The sequence below is a fragment of the Pleuronectes platessa genome, chromosome 11, assembly GCF_947347685.1.
Source record: "Pleuronectes platessa chromosome 11, fPlePla1.1, whole genome shotgun sequence".
Lineage (NCBI taxonomy): Eukaryota > Metazoa > Chordata > Actinopteri > Pleuronectiformes > Pleuronectidae > Pleuronectes > Pleuronectes platessa.
The window spans coordinates 18,614,847-18,628,023 of NC_070636.1; the positions used below are offsets into that span (position 1 = coordinate 18,614,847).

The 13,177-nt window shown below is 41.4% G+C and overlaps 1 protein-coding gene across 2 annotated transcripts; it reads right to left on the reverse strand.

The window, feature by feature from the left end:
* Positions 1 to 236: 236 nt before the first annotated feature.
* mocs1 (molybdenum cofactor synthesis 1) lies at positions 237 to 12,791 on the reverse strand. Of its 2 annotated transcripts, none has more exons than XM_053433834.1 (11): positions 12,524 to 12,791; positions 11,044 to 11,155; positions 9,498 to 9,665; positions 8,412 to 8,576; positions 6,402 to 6,463; positions 4,588 to 4,699; positions 4,050 to 4,162; positions 3,785 to 3,895; positions 3,575 to 3,695; positions 3,436 to 3,483; positions 237 to 2,991 (listed from the first exon to the last, which is right to left on the reverse strand). In XM_053433834.1, exons 1-11 carry the CDS (start codon positions 12,719 to 12,721, stop codon positions 1,961 to 1,963), a joined length of 2,241 nt encoding a protein of 746 aa, XP_053289809.1. In that variant the 5' UTR covers positions 12,722 to 12,791; the 3' UTR covers positions 237 to 1,960. The 2 variants fall into 2 exon arrangements, with proteins under 2 accessions (XP_053289809.1, XP_053289810.1); XM_053433835.1 differs by having other exon boundaries at positions 2,850 to 2,991; positions 3,421 to 3,483.
* Positions 12,792 to 13,177: the final 386 nt, after the last annotated feature.

Genomic DNA, 13,177 nt, shown 5'->3' on the forward strand with positions numbered 1-13,177 from the left:
CTTAATATGTATAAAAAGGGCAACGGTGGTATAATCCCAGGAAAGTGAGAACAAGCAGCAACCGATTGTTCAAATAAAGAATCACCAGAAAGGACAACAGGACACCGCTATCCTTCTCCTCCAGCCAGGGGACTTCACCTAGAGTGGCAAATAGTCTGTGATTCAGGAGCTGAAGGATTAACTGTCTGCTAGTCTTAAAAATATATTTTGTTACAAAAACAAGGATTTTTCAGCTGAAAGATTTCATGATGTCCTTTGTTGATAAACAGAAAAGTCTGTACTTTGTGACTCCTGTGGTTACATCCAGGTGAGTGCTGGACACGCCAGACACTTGTGGAGTCACACAACTCTCATCTTCTAAGCTAAGACATCATATAGGAAACAGTAGAATGCTTGATGTTAGAAAATGGTGCCTAGATGCTCTACAAGCCTCCAGTGACTCACAGTTTGTATTAAATTCTTTCAAACAGAGCGGTGCATTTCAGTGAACTGGAGGCAATAAAGCTATAATACAAAAATGGCAATACTGAGTTCTTCAAAGACAATATGTTAGAGCTGCTGCTCTAGAGTTTGTAACTGTGAAATACGCTGCATCAGGGTTTTCATTCATGCTCATATAATATTATATATATATTAAGCCGATATTAAACAACAAATAATATTAATTACACTCTTTTAGGCAGTGTAATTTGTTATTTGTCATTTTAGTCATTAACATTTTATATCAGAGGTAAACTGAAACAAAGAAAAAGAATGAAAGTCAATTAAATGCTCAATTCGAGACAATTTCTTCACTAATTATGTCATTGACAAATAACTGAGAAGGTTCACGTAACATACAAATTAATTAAAATCACAAAAACCTTCTGTTAATTCCAGCAGGTACTGAGAGGAAGACATAGGTTTGACACAAACCTGAGAGAAACAGCCAGGACACAGAAACACACACTTCTCTGCTCTCGTCACTCTGTTTCATTCTGTGTAGACCTTCATAAGTTATTCAATCAACTTTAACATTCATGTCGTTTGCTCTTCATTGAAAACCTCCCCGAGGCTTTTTAAAAGGAATACTAGGCTGCCCTCTAGAGGCAAAGAGAAACGTTGCAGCCCTAAATCTATTCCAAACCCTCCACTTGTTGATCGTACTGTTAATGTATTAAAATAAACGATCTCTTATATGACACTGTAATTGTTTGCTTAACACTGTTAGATACATGATAACATGTAATGCTGTTTAAATAACATGATTCATTTAGTGTAAGAGAAGCATAGACTGTATATAAAGGTGGACAACGTCACAGCCAAAGCATCTTGATCGCCCTCTAGTGGCTGGCTGCACTTTAAGTCATAAACCATGCCTCCTCCATGTTAGTTGATGGGGCATGAACCAAACTAAAGTTAAAGTAAAGTTCTAATTTTCATTGATGTTTGCTCAAGTGCAAACTTTTTTTGCTAAATTTGTTTTAAATTAGTTTGTTGATGACATGATAACAAGGCAACATCATGACTGACTGGTAGTCAGCTGGTACTGACCCGTGATTGGTCGAGTTCCGTTATCTTACCTTGCTACTGTCCTGATTGGTGCTGCACAGACTATGGCTACAAATGTGCAACATGGCGTTTGTATCTGGGATATTTTAAGTTTAAGTCATTTCTGGATATTTGGAAGTCGTGGTGATGCGTCGTCCATCTTTAGATACGGTCCATGGAGATAAGTGCGGTTTTAGTAACTAAACAGGTCAAATATCACTGGTTATAAAGTGAGCTACAGCCAGAGTTTAGCAGATGCAGGCAAAAACACTTAATGTGGCATTTCTTTGAGATTATAACCTCTTTTAAATCACTTTCATGGTATTCATTTGATTTAGTAGAAAAATATTAAGATCCAAGTGAAAATTCAAACAGTCAGTTTTGAAGCTTCTCAGTTTTCCTGCGTCAGATTCACTGTTTGAGGATGTGTTCATGGATGTCGATGAAAGTCCCTCTTCCCGCCCGTCTTACTGACCAGTTTCACATCCGTGATGATGATGTCATGGCTCACTGCCTTGCACATGTCATAGACGGTCAGCGCTGCCACGGACACAGCCGTCAAAGCCTCCATCTCGACCCCGGTCCTGCCCGTGGTGCTACACGTTGCTGTTATGACCGCGGCGTGCTGCAGCTCCTCCAGGTCAAAGGTGACAGAGGTGTGGTCTAAAGGGAGCGGGTGGCAGAGCGGGATGAGGGCCGAGGTCTGCTTGGAAGCCATGATGCCAGCCAACTGCGCCACTGACAAGGCGTCACCCTTCGCCAGCTGGTTATCTCGAAGCAGCTGGAAAGCGGTGGGACCCAAGACGACAGTGGCACGTGCTGTGGCTGTCCGACGTGTGGGAAGTTTCCCCCCGACGTTCACCATGGTGGCTCGGCCCTGGGCGTCTGTGTGTGTCAGCTGGACCTCGGTGGTTCCATTCAGGTGAGTGTTGTTCTGATCACTCACGGATTGTCTTAGTTTGGCGCTGGGGTCTTGGCTGGAGTTGTGGTTGAGGCACAGTCGAACACTGCGATGGTTAAGATATATTTTGGGATTCATCAATGTGCAAAAAATCGATATTCCTGGGTCCCTGTGTACATGGCTCCTAAAAGCTTTAGGACCCCTGGCTTGTGCGTACCTGAGACAGTCTTCATTAATGTGGCCTGTGACATTTGTGCGTGTGGTGCGGAGGGGCGGTGCTACACTGTGGAGGTCGTCCGTAACGTTAGGTTTTTCTTTCTCCCTCCACAAATGGGTTCCCCCACTCGTTAAGGTTGTAGAGCAGCCAACGATGTCTGCTGGTGTTGAAGCGATGTGATCTGAAAGGCACAGAAACCGCTCTCTACTCAGGACTCTGCTGCTTGAAAGACCTGCGTGAGGAGCCGTTGTGCGAGAGGGGAGTGTGTCGTTTGCGAGCCGGGGAACAATGGAGGAAGCCCTCTGACTCTCATGTGAGTTTGTCAGAGAAGCTGTCAAAGACTCTGTTGGCAAAAGGACATCAGTCACTGAAACTGCTCAACATAAACAAACAACATTCATGTCAAAATAAACATGTACAGTGGTGCTGCGATGACAATGATACAATAAATCATGAGTAGAGATCCGGTGCCACTCAGACACTCAACATATTGTTAGCCTACAAAATCGTATTTCTTTTCGCATCTGTTGCATGTTTAAAGCGTCATCAATTTTAAATATTGATATTTGTATATTTAAGTTAAGTAAACTTTAAACTTGTAACTTTTTAATTGTCAACTTCCAATTTATACTAGTAATCAAAAAGCAGTTCTTATGAATCGTCGTGTTCCGGCGCGGTTTAGGTATCGCTGCGGTTTTAAACGTATCATCTTAACACTGGTATTGAAGTGAGCAGTGAGAGAACAGAGTGAGTGTGTGACATTTGTACGTACAGCCATGTCACCCACCAATGAGGATCATAGGCCTGTTCTTCATCTGGGAGATACTCATCATGCCTAAAATGACAAACAGGGAGAGATCACTTCACACTCTCCAGTAATCACACCCCACTATCGATGTGTATGAATGAACTTCACACAAATCTACCTGCGTGCTGTTTCTTCTTCCTGCCCACTGCTGCTCCGATGATTTGCAGTAGCTCTTCATCTGGTGCTCCGGAACGCAGGACGTCTCTGAGAGACACCTCAGAGTTGCCAAACAAACACACCTTAGAGAAGACAAACAGCGAGGAGTGAGACCCTTAATTAGAAAAAACAATCTTTCTATTAAATCATTGGAGAAGCACTGTAGCTTTACCTTGAGGTTCCCGTCTGCAGTGATGCGCAGGCGATTGCAGGAGCCACAGAAATGCTCGGACATGGAGGTGATGAAGCCCACCTGACCTTCGAAGCCTTGCACTTTAAATATCTGGAACAAGACACAGAAACGTGGTTGAGAATTATTTCTTGTGTCAGCTGATAAAATACCAGAATCCCAAAGGAAATATTTCTAACATCTTGTGGAATTCATGCCGTGATGAACTGAATTCCTACTAATCTGCAATACAGTTGTATTCACTGACCTTTGCTGTGTCTGTGGGTACAGTTTGAACCATTTCCAGTTGGGGCCACTGCTGCTTAATGCGGTCCAGCATCTCCTGGTAACTCACCATCTTCTTAAAGTTCCACTTGTTGCCTGCAGAGAGGGGACGAACCAGTGGGGGTCAGTGTAGCGTGCAGCATAGCACAAGCTGTGGTATCTTACACTAACTTTACAACCAGCACCAAAGTGACTTCTGCATGAGCAGCACGTTAATAATGTAAATACAAGCACAAATAAAGAAAAACTATTAAAAACATACACAATAAGAACAAACTGTAGCAAAAATTCAAGCTATGCTGAGTCACCAGAAACAAACCAGAACACTGTGAACATTGTGAACACTGTGAACAAATCTGTTGTAGCAGCTATGGGCACTGTAGGCAGAATTATTCTTGCAAAATTCCCATATTTAAATTACCTTGAATGTCAAAGTAGTAAATCATGTTCGGCCCGGTAAAAGAAGCCTATATACGAATTCTGACCTGTAGAGTAAAACAGAGACTGAAGTGAGCACCCACCATCGAAGGGCATGTACTCGATGAAGCGAACCTCCACAGGCTTCTTCTCTGTCAGCGCCACGAAATCTAGTAGCTCGTCCTCATTGAAGCCTCGCATGATCACAACGTTGACCTGCAGGGGGCAGCACAGAACAATAAGCCACATATCACTCAGCTGCTCAGACATGGCTCAGAAACCTGTTGTTTCTCAGCTGCAAGGATAAGTCCCACAGTGGTGAGATACTTTAGCACCCGCACAGGTCAAATTACTTAATGGAAATGAAAGTATCAATTAGTTCAAACGACAAGACATTGCCAAAATAAACCGACAGCTTAATGATGTCCCTGATATCTCATTCAGACATATTTTTTGCAGTCTAAAATAAGACATGTGGTTTAATTCTGCAACGAGCCCACAATTTGGATCTCGTACATAATCTCACATGTTTTTAAATAAATGCTTTTATCATAGTTTTTGTATATGATGAAATTGTTGATATGATATGAATGAAAGTTCGATGGGGAAAGTTCAGAGACGTGATACTCTCTGCTAGAAAGAAGATGTCTCACTCTGCTGGATTTGTTGGTAATAGAGAAACACTTGTGGTTGTACAGTGATGTTACAGTGTGAAGAATCTTCCCTCACAAACTATGATTTACGAACTCTGACAATGGCGAGCTGAGATCACACAAACAATAACCAGGTTCACTTTAGGCCGGTCGTTCACTTATTGACAGAATTAACATGAATAAGCTCATTCCTGGTATAAAATTAGAAGCTGCTCGCTAAATGTTTCCTCCACTGCTTTATAGTCAGTGAGGGATTTTCAAAGGCTGATGCTTATGCAAGTGATGTTTAGATGTAAATGTGTTCATTAGTGTGTTTGTCATAACATTTCTTCAATGCACAGTTTAATATTGTTGAGATATTAGCTGTGTTATATAGTAAAATCAGGAAGCAGCCAAGTAACTAAGGTTTGAGGGCAAAGTGTCGGATGAAAGGTTACATCAGCACTATTTTCTACCACACTCTGCTGCCACAGCAGTTTTCAATCAAAAGGAAGTAACAGCCAATGTTTTCCTCAAGACAAAATTATACAAATCTATAATTCGGTTTTATAAAGAGCTTCACTGTTGCTTCTGACAATAATCAAGACAGCATTAGGGAACTTTTCACGAAAAATAGTTCTTGCTCACATTTGTTTGAGAAAAAGTGCTTCTGTGATCCTGACACATTTGTTCACGTTGTGAAAATGATGGAGGGAAAAAATCATTAAAAACAGCATTAAGAAAAAGAGGACAGATTGTCATGGTCTCCCCTCTCTGGGTCCCTGGAACTCCTAACAACTCATCACACATCTGACACCATCTAATACTGAGGCTGCGGTTGGAAAGTCAGATAATCTCCTTTCCTGACCACTATTTGTTGACCCCTATGGAATACGTCACAAGCTAAAGGAAAGATGTGAGGGAGTAGCCGTAAGGAACTACAAAAGGAGAACAACATGGGGGGGGGATTTGTAACACCAGCTTCCTGTTTTCTCCCTGTCTCCTATTGATCACTCTGTGATCTCCCTGGCTTCATCCACAACAACGCAAAGCACGACGACCGTGCCAGAGACTTCCTATAACCAGTCACCGTATAACCACTCTGAGAAATCTTCTCATTAAACTTTTATTCACAGAGCACCGTTTTCTTAGTTGTGTGTTTGGCTCCACTTACTGCTCTATTCTTAACACAAATACAGATTTAAAACAAGTGAAATCATTTGCAAAAGTTAATAATGTGGGGAAGGTTAAAAGTAAACAGGTGCAAGCAAAGCTGAATGAGATACCTTGACAGGGTTGTAGCCCATTTCAATGGCCTTATCAATGCCCTCCATCACCTTGTGGAACCCTGAGGAAAAAAACAGAAATTAGCTCAGACAAGAAATCAACACTTTGCATCCAACATGTCAGCATAGTGTGGTATCTTCAAATTTAGAGCTATCATTTCAAATGAAAGATGGACATGGTGTGTGATTAATTGGGATATTTTTGTGTATTTTAGAAGGAGCAGCATACTGGAGCAAGTGGTTTGCACTGTCACCTCTCAGCATGGGCTTCTTTGTTTGAACTAACTAGACCCCAACTAATTGGTAACTGCTATGTTCCTACTGTGCAAGAAAAAAACGTCTGCTATTATGTCGGAATATGCTGGTGAGTTTATGAAACACAAGCAACAACAAGGTTAGAGGTCAGTGCAAAAAGCCCCCTTCTGCTCAAATGTTCTGAACTGTACGTCAGAGGAGATATGAACTAGAGTTTGTACCTCTGTGAGCACTTCTTTGCAAAACAGTCACTTACAGGTCCTAGGGCTGAGCCTTGTGGGACACCTTTTGAATTTGAACAAGGTGAGGTTCTGTAGCTTCACAAAAATCCCTGGATATAATTATATATAATTATGCAACTTTTGAGCGTTGATTTTTCACTGCCTTTATGCAAAGGAGTAACTCAACCATCCAAACCATGGGAAACATAACAAATAAGACGAAAAAGTATTCTTGACAGCTAAATATTAAAGATCATGATGTGACATTGGCTTTGGTATCACTTCAGAGTCACGATCAATAGAGGGCAGAGGAGGACCTGTATAAGTCGTTGCCAACAGCTAGAAAATGTGTATAAAAAGCAACAAATGTTTTTATGATGTAACAACCCAGAGGTCGTGTGAGAGGTCCTGTGCATAGGTGTATGTACTTTGATCTGCCGTGTGGATCTCTCTCCCTGGGGTGGTGCTTGTTTGTGATGTGTTGCAGTTATGTTTGGCTCAATGACTGACTGAGTGGATGATTGACTGGGAGTGTGTGGGTTCGTCTCCAGCGAGCTGATTGGTTCCAGCCTCCCAACTCACAGGTTAAGAAGACGGCTTTCCCCAGCTCCTGCAAGCCAGACTTGTAATTTGTGAAATGTGTTAAGACCTGACCCTAGGGTTCTCCTGTTTTTTGGATTAGGAGTTAGGTTAGTAACTTGTCATTTTGTTTCTTTCATTTGAGTAGGTAAGTTTAAGCTGTTGGCCCAGCCTGATGAAAGAGTTTTAATAAGCCTGTAAACAGGATGTAATAATTTGTTGATGGTGGTTCTTGGGAGCTGAGAAGAAGGGAGACTCATTCATCATGTTGCAACTGGGTTTTCTTCTGGACTGGGTTGTAACAATGATCTCATTAAGGATTACCCATTAGCTGAAGTGAGAAAAGGAACTGAAATGAAAGACTCCTCACTGCATTCAGAAATATTGAAGGATTTGAATAATAATAATTTGCTTTGGCCTTCCATCTTGAGGCTGGGCATTTGTTTCTAGACAAATTCAAAATCAGATGTTAGAGAAAAGGACTGGCTCAGAAAGCTGCTTCTTTTTACCAATGTTGCCATTACTCTATTTTCTCTCTCCATCATTTCCCTAATCTCTGCCAATCCATCTGTGTCTGCCTCCTACAAGCCAACTCCTCAGCGCGCTCACCTGCTGTTAAGTGTTCAGAGCTAACAGGCTCCTTCTGTAACTTAATGGAACCACAACTGTAGCCACATATATACAGTATTCATTTAGTTAACATCATATTAAGGATTAGAGAATCAGGAGAGTAAGAGGATATTACATCATATACTAGAGGTAAAGCTGGAATTTGTTGAAGAAACTGCAGACTGAATCAAATTAAATATTGACAGCAATAACGACTTTACACTGACCTTCTGTACTTTATCTCTTTGTCCTATATTCATCCCTGTTTTTTGTGCCATTACCTTTCCAAACTTAACTGTTTCTAATGTCTTTCAGCTGATATTATGGATCAAATAGTTTTCTCTACCTTTCCGCCTGACGATAAACTCAAATTTGACGGGGACCAGTGAATCCAGGCTGATGTTAATAAGGTCAAGGCCGGCATCTTTCAGCTTGGGCAGAAGTTTGGCCAGGTTCATGCCGTTGGTTGTTACCGCTACGGTTTTCAGGCCCTTCAGCTTCTTCAGTTCTGCTATAGAGGGAAAATAGGAATGAGAAAGAGGAACAGGAGAGTGAGTATGAGACCCAAAGAGAGAAAACTGTGGTGGAGCATGAGGACGTGAGTAAAGAAATCCTCAGGGAAGTTCTCAAGGTCAAACTTAACCTAATCCCAATACAGGTCTTAATTAAGTCGAGAAGAATGTGTTAATAAATTGAAAATAATTGAACCATACATGAGGCAGGATGGTGTGTTTAGACCAAACACAAAGCCTGATAAGATTGAATATAAAGTCAATTCAAAGATGTGAATAGATGCGTCACTTGCTTGATTCCAAAAATTTAGCAAATGTCATGGATGATCTCATGATTCTCCGCATGGCTCTTAACTATTTTTTTTCCAGGAAACAACTGTGGTAGATGTACTATTGAGATACTGGTTCCACTTAATCAAAATGATCCACTCCACTAAACTTAATGGGAGTTATGTGAGGCCAGGCACATGATGAGTCATAATTGCTAAACTCTACGAGGCCATGCTCCTCTTTCTACAAACACATTAGCTACCGGTCACACTGCTTTGTTTTGGCTGAGACTGAACCCATTCATCGCTTAATTAGCCTGTTACAGTAGAATTAGGTGACAATGGTCATTCGGCGAATCACATAGCCAAGCTGTGAAAACTAATTTGCTCCTGCATCGTGTCTCTACACAAAGACTTGCATTGAAAAATCGTTTTCCTCTCTTGTTCTCTCCTCACGTCACGAAAACTTTAATCTTGTCAATAGGCTAAAAATGATATTGAATCTTCAGTCTTAAACCAAATGCTGAATCTTTCCTCTGAAAAGACTGTCACTACATCTGCTTTTACTGTATTATGAAAAGTGTCAAGCACAATCATTTGAGGAATCAGTGGGGGATAGGATCCCCTTTTCAACCAAAAATGGATTCTTACAAATGATCTCCACAATATCGGGTCGAATGAGGGGCTCCCCTCCGGTGAGGCGGATTTTGTCCACCCCCTCCTGGACAAAGAGGCGAGCCAGGGTCAGGACCTCCGAGGTGGACAGCAGCTGGCTCCGTGGTGTAAGCTTCACCCCGTCCTCTGGCATACAGTACTGACCTGATAAGTGAAAGAGGAGTGAAATATAAAAAAAACTTCTCAAGACTTTAACCCATAATATTCAGTCCATTCAACCAAGTATATTATCTCATTTGTTGTTTTGAAGGATGTGTTTTAGAGCACTGACTACCATCTTTCTGTTCCCATCATTTTCCTACTCATCAAACAACTCTTTGGATAATCTTCTACTTCCCCTCCTCTCGCTTACCTGGCCTACTACTTCCTCCTGTGGCTCCACCTACAGAACCCATATAAGAAGTCACCTGACCTGGCACACTCCTTACTGAACAAAGAGACCTGGCTGGCCACATGGCGGATGCCTCATCCTTTCAGGTTTGAACTGTGTACATGACAGCTCTGAGTTTGCCTTGTTTGATGGCCCCATAGTGAGCAGATTTGATTTGTATTTTTGATAATTGTGCTGATGTAATTGTAAAGTCTTTTTACATTAGCAGTAGATTTGAGGTGGATTAACATGATTTGCAGGTAACATGAGGAAAATATTAAACCAGAGATCTAAATTTGAATACATCCTACATTGTCTTCTCAGGGTTTTTGTGTCATCACAACTTGCATTGAAATTTGAGTACAAGTAGAACATCAGATCTAAGTGTATTTTTTTTTTAAGAGAAAAAAGGTGCAAGAGTAAAACTTAAAATACAAGACTAGAGATATAAAAACTATAAAGTCAATAAAAGATAAACATAGGCTGTAATGGTGACACGGTTAATGTGTGCAAGTTGTATGGACTGGGGGATGAAAGACCACCTCAGTCTGTCTGTTGAGCAGGACTGAGACAGCACTCTGCCACTGTATGTACTCCTCTGCCCAGTCAGTGTGCTTTGAGGGGGGGTCTGGCTGCCACTCACGTCAGTGCCATCTTGATAGGATTAGATTTTTAACACTATTTTGCGGCAAGCCATTACATACAAGTTAAACCAGTTTTTTATGAAACTGATCTGCCTTTATTGCTAGAAACAATACAAAATTGCATTCCATTTATAATGCAGGGAAATTATTTCAAATAACATGCCTTGAGCAAAACTTTGGCTTTAAGAAAAGATACATGGCTTTTTGAAAAACTATAACGCCACTTCCCCTCTTCCGCTGTATCTTCTTCTTTGTAACAGACTCCCAATATGTTTGGACGCATGGAGCTGTCTTTCAGTAAGATGACAAAGATCCAAGTTCTACAGCCTGGTCAACAGATATCCGTCTGCTAAAGCATTTTAGAATTTGACAACTGACACTGACACCGGTCTTCCCATGAGAATTAAATGAGGTGTTGTAGCAGTAGCAGCTGTAGATGCATTTGTCACTAAATAACCAAAATGTTTAATGACATCTTTAATACATCTCAGCAAGAACATGTACTCACAGCGCAGGTTGCATTTCTCTGTCAGGGAGATCCGTAGGTAACTGTGCCTCCGGCCAAAGTTGTCGGTCAAGAACGCTGAGAAGGGAAGTAAACTGTCGTCTCTCAGTCGCTTCTGGAGATGAAGAAAACAGGGAAGATATAAGCTGATCTGACACAAAAACCCAGTAGAAATGAGGGTACACTAGCACCACTGTGTCTTGCAGTGTTTTTACTTTTCTTTCGTCAACCACAAGAACTTCTACTATTGACACACTAGTATGTTTATTTTCTCCTTATCGGTGTCTTGTCTGGGAATATTTGTGCTCAGTCTGTGGCTGAGGGATTTCCCTGCAGAGTATGAAACAGCAGTTCTGTGTTGTCTGTGTGTTATAACATGGAACAGGTGACAATCCTGATTTTGTGACCTTAGAATAAAAGCATCCACACATTAAAAGGCTTGAGAGGATCAGTCACACTGCGAGTTGATCCAGACCTTTGACATTCTACAGTGGGCTGCTGTTATGTCAGACGCACAAAGGCCAGCATGGGACTCGGCAGCAGGTTAGATATTTAACTTGAGTGCATTCCTCTTGTTTCATTCTTATTTTCTTATTTGGGAAGCTAGTAACACTTTAACTGTTTTAATTGTTTATACTGATATTTCTATCAGTATTTATTTGTTGCATTTCTAAACTTGTAATGCTGGTTTTACATATTTTATTATCTTAAATTGGAATTATTGATCTTTATTATTGATTAGTAACTATATCTGAATGTGTAACAACTTTTCAATTCATTTTTTAAATCCTGTGTTTGGCCAATGGAGCTCTGCTGGTTTTTCCCAGATCAGGACATTTACCTATTAAGATGAGACAAACAGGCTTTTATGGGCGTTTATCTTTTTGAGTGTAACCTCATTTTACTTTTCTCTGTCTGTTATGAACTGGTTATTCAATTGTAGATATTCTTAGAATTTTCTCCTTTTCTCTCTCTGCTAAGCACCATTAAACTCTGGAGGAGCTACACAAAGAATATGATATCACCTCACCCTAAAATACAATTGCTGCTATTTATGTCTCCATTTATATATTTTTGTTTGAACATAAAATACTTTTTAACCCTGAGATCACATACATACAATCTAATAGGATATACAGTATAAGAACCACTTTAAGATTACAATATTAACCAATAGTTTCGTGGCTGTGAAACAATGCACATTTAGTTGCAGACATGAGTTCCGAGCCTGTGTTGGTGTTTTGAGGGATATCCAGTTGACCAGAGGATGGTCCGCACATGTGAGTGGAGCTGGTGCTTTCTCCACATACACTATATACAGGCTCAACTTACTGACCTTTAAAGGTGGTGCGAGTGAGGACTGTGTCGCAATCGCTATTGCTGGTTTACCGAGTTGCGCCCGTGTTGGCCTGTGAGCGACCGGAGCCCCGACGTCAGCTCGCGTGTCACAGCCCCATGTTCAGAACCAATCCTGCGTGTTTACCTGTCTCTGGTTGCTCGTCACAGTTGGACCGAAGTTGGCTGCAGCGGCTTCACGCGACTCCCCAAGTTCAACTTCAGTCTCCTGGTGCGAGTATGGCCGCCGCGCGCCGCTGCTCACGAGCCGCGGGTAGAGTTTCCTCAGAGGAGAAGAGTTGTGCCTGTGTAATAAGCGACAGAAGACGCTGCTGGGAGCCGCCATGCTGCTGACTGGCTGGAATGTCCACTGCAGCTCTGCAGGCTTCTTCAGACACCTCAGTTAGCAGCAGAGGAGCAGCACGCTGTCAGGGGCGTGCGCACGTCAACCAATAGAGCCAGTGTACGTGCTGCTGCATGCTGGGTAGTGTAGTCTGGAGGCTAAACTTAGCTTCGGCTCCCCACAAGCGGCTCGTTAAGATTTATTTATGCACAGTCTATTGTTTTTCACCTGTAAGTGACTCAAACAAATAAATAATAAAAAACGGTAATAATTACAGACCACACTTTAAAGAGGCTCAGACGTCTTAGAATACTTAATATGTAAGAAGAATAATTAAGATTATGCAAATACATCAAGTAAAACGACATAGCCTATAATAATATAATACAATATGACTTTTCAGTTTGCGTTTATCATGACAATACCTGGGGCAGCTGGGGCCTTCACTCTTTTCTAATG

What these genes read in the sequence shown, in the direction of transcription:
- mocs1 (XM_053433834.1), bottom strand. Translation starts at nt 12,721, where the DNA reads ATGGCGGCTCCCAGCAGCGTCTTCTGTCGCTTATTACACAGGCACAAC. An exon ending in CGATATTGTGGAGATCATTT is followed by an intron (nt 8,577 to 9,497) that starts GTAAGAATCCAT and finishes TTCCCTCTATAG; the next exon opens with CAGAACTGAAGAAGCTGAAG. An exon ending in TGGGCTACAACCCTGTCAAG is followed by an intron (nt 4,700 to 6,401) that starts GTATCTCATTCA and finishes TGCCCCCTGCAG; the next exon opens with GTCAACGTTGTGATCATGCG.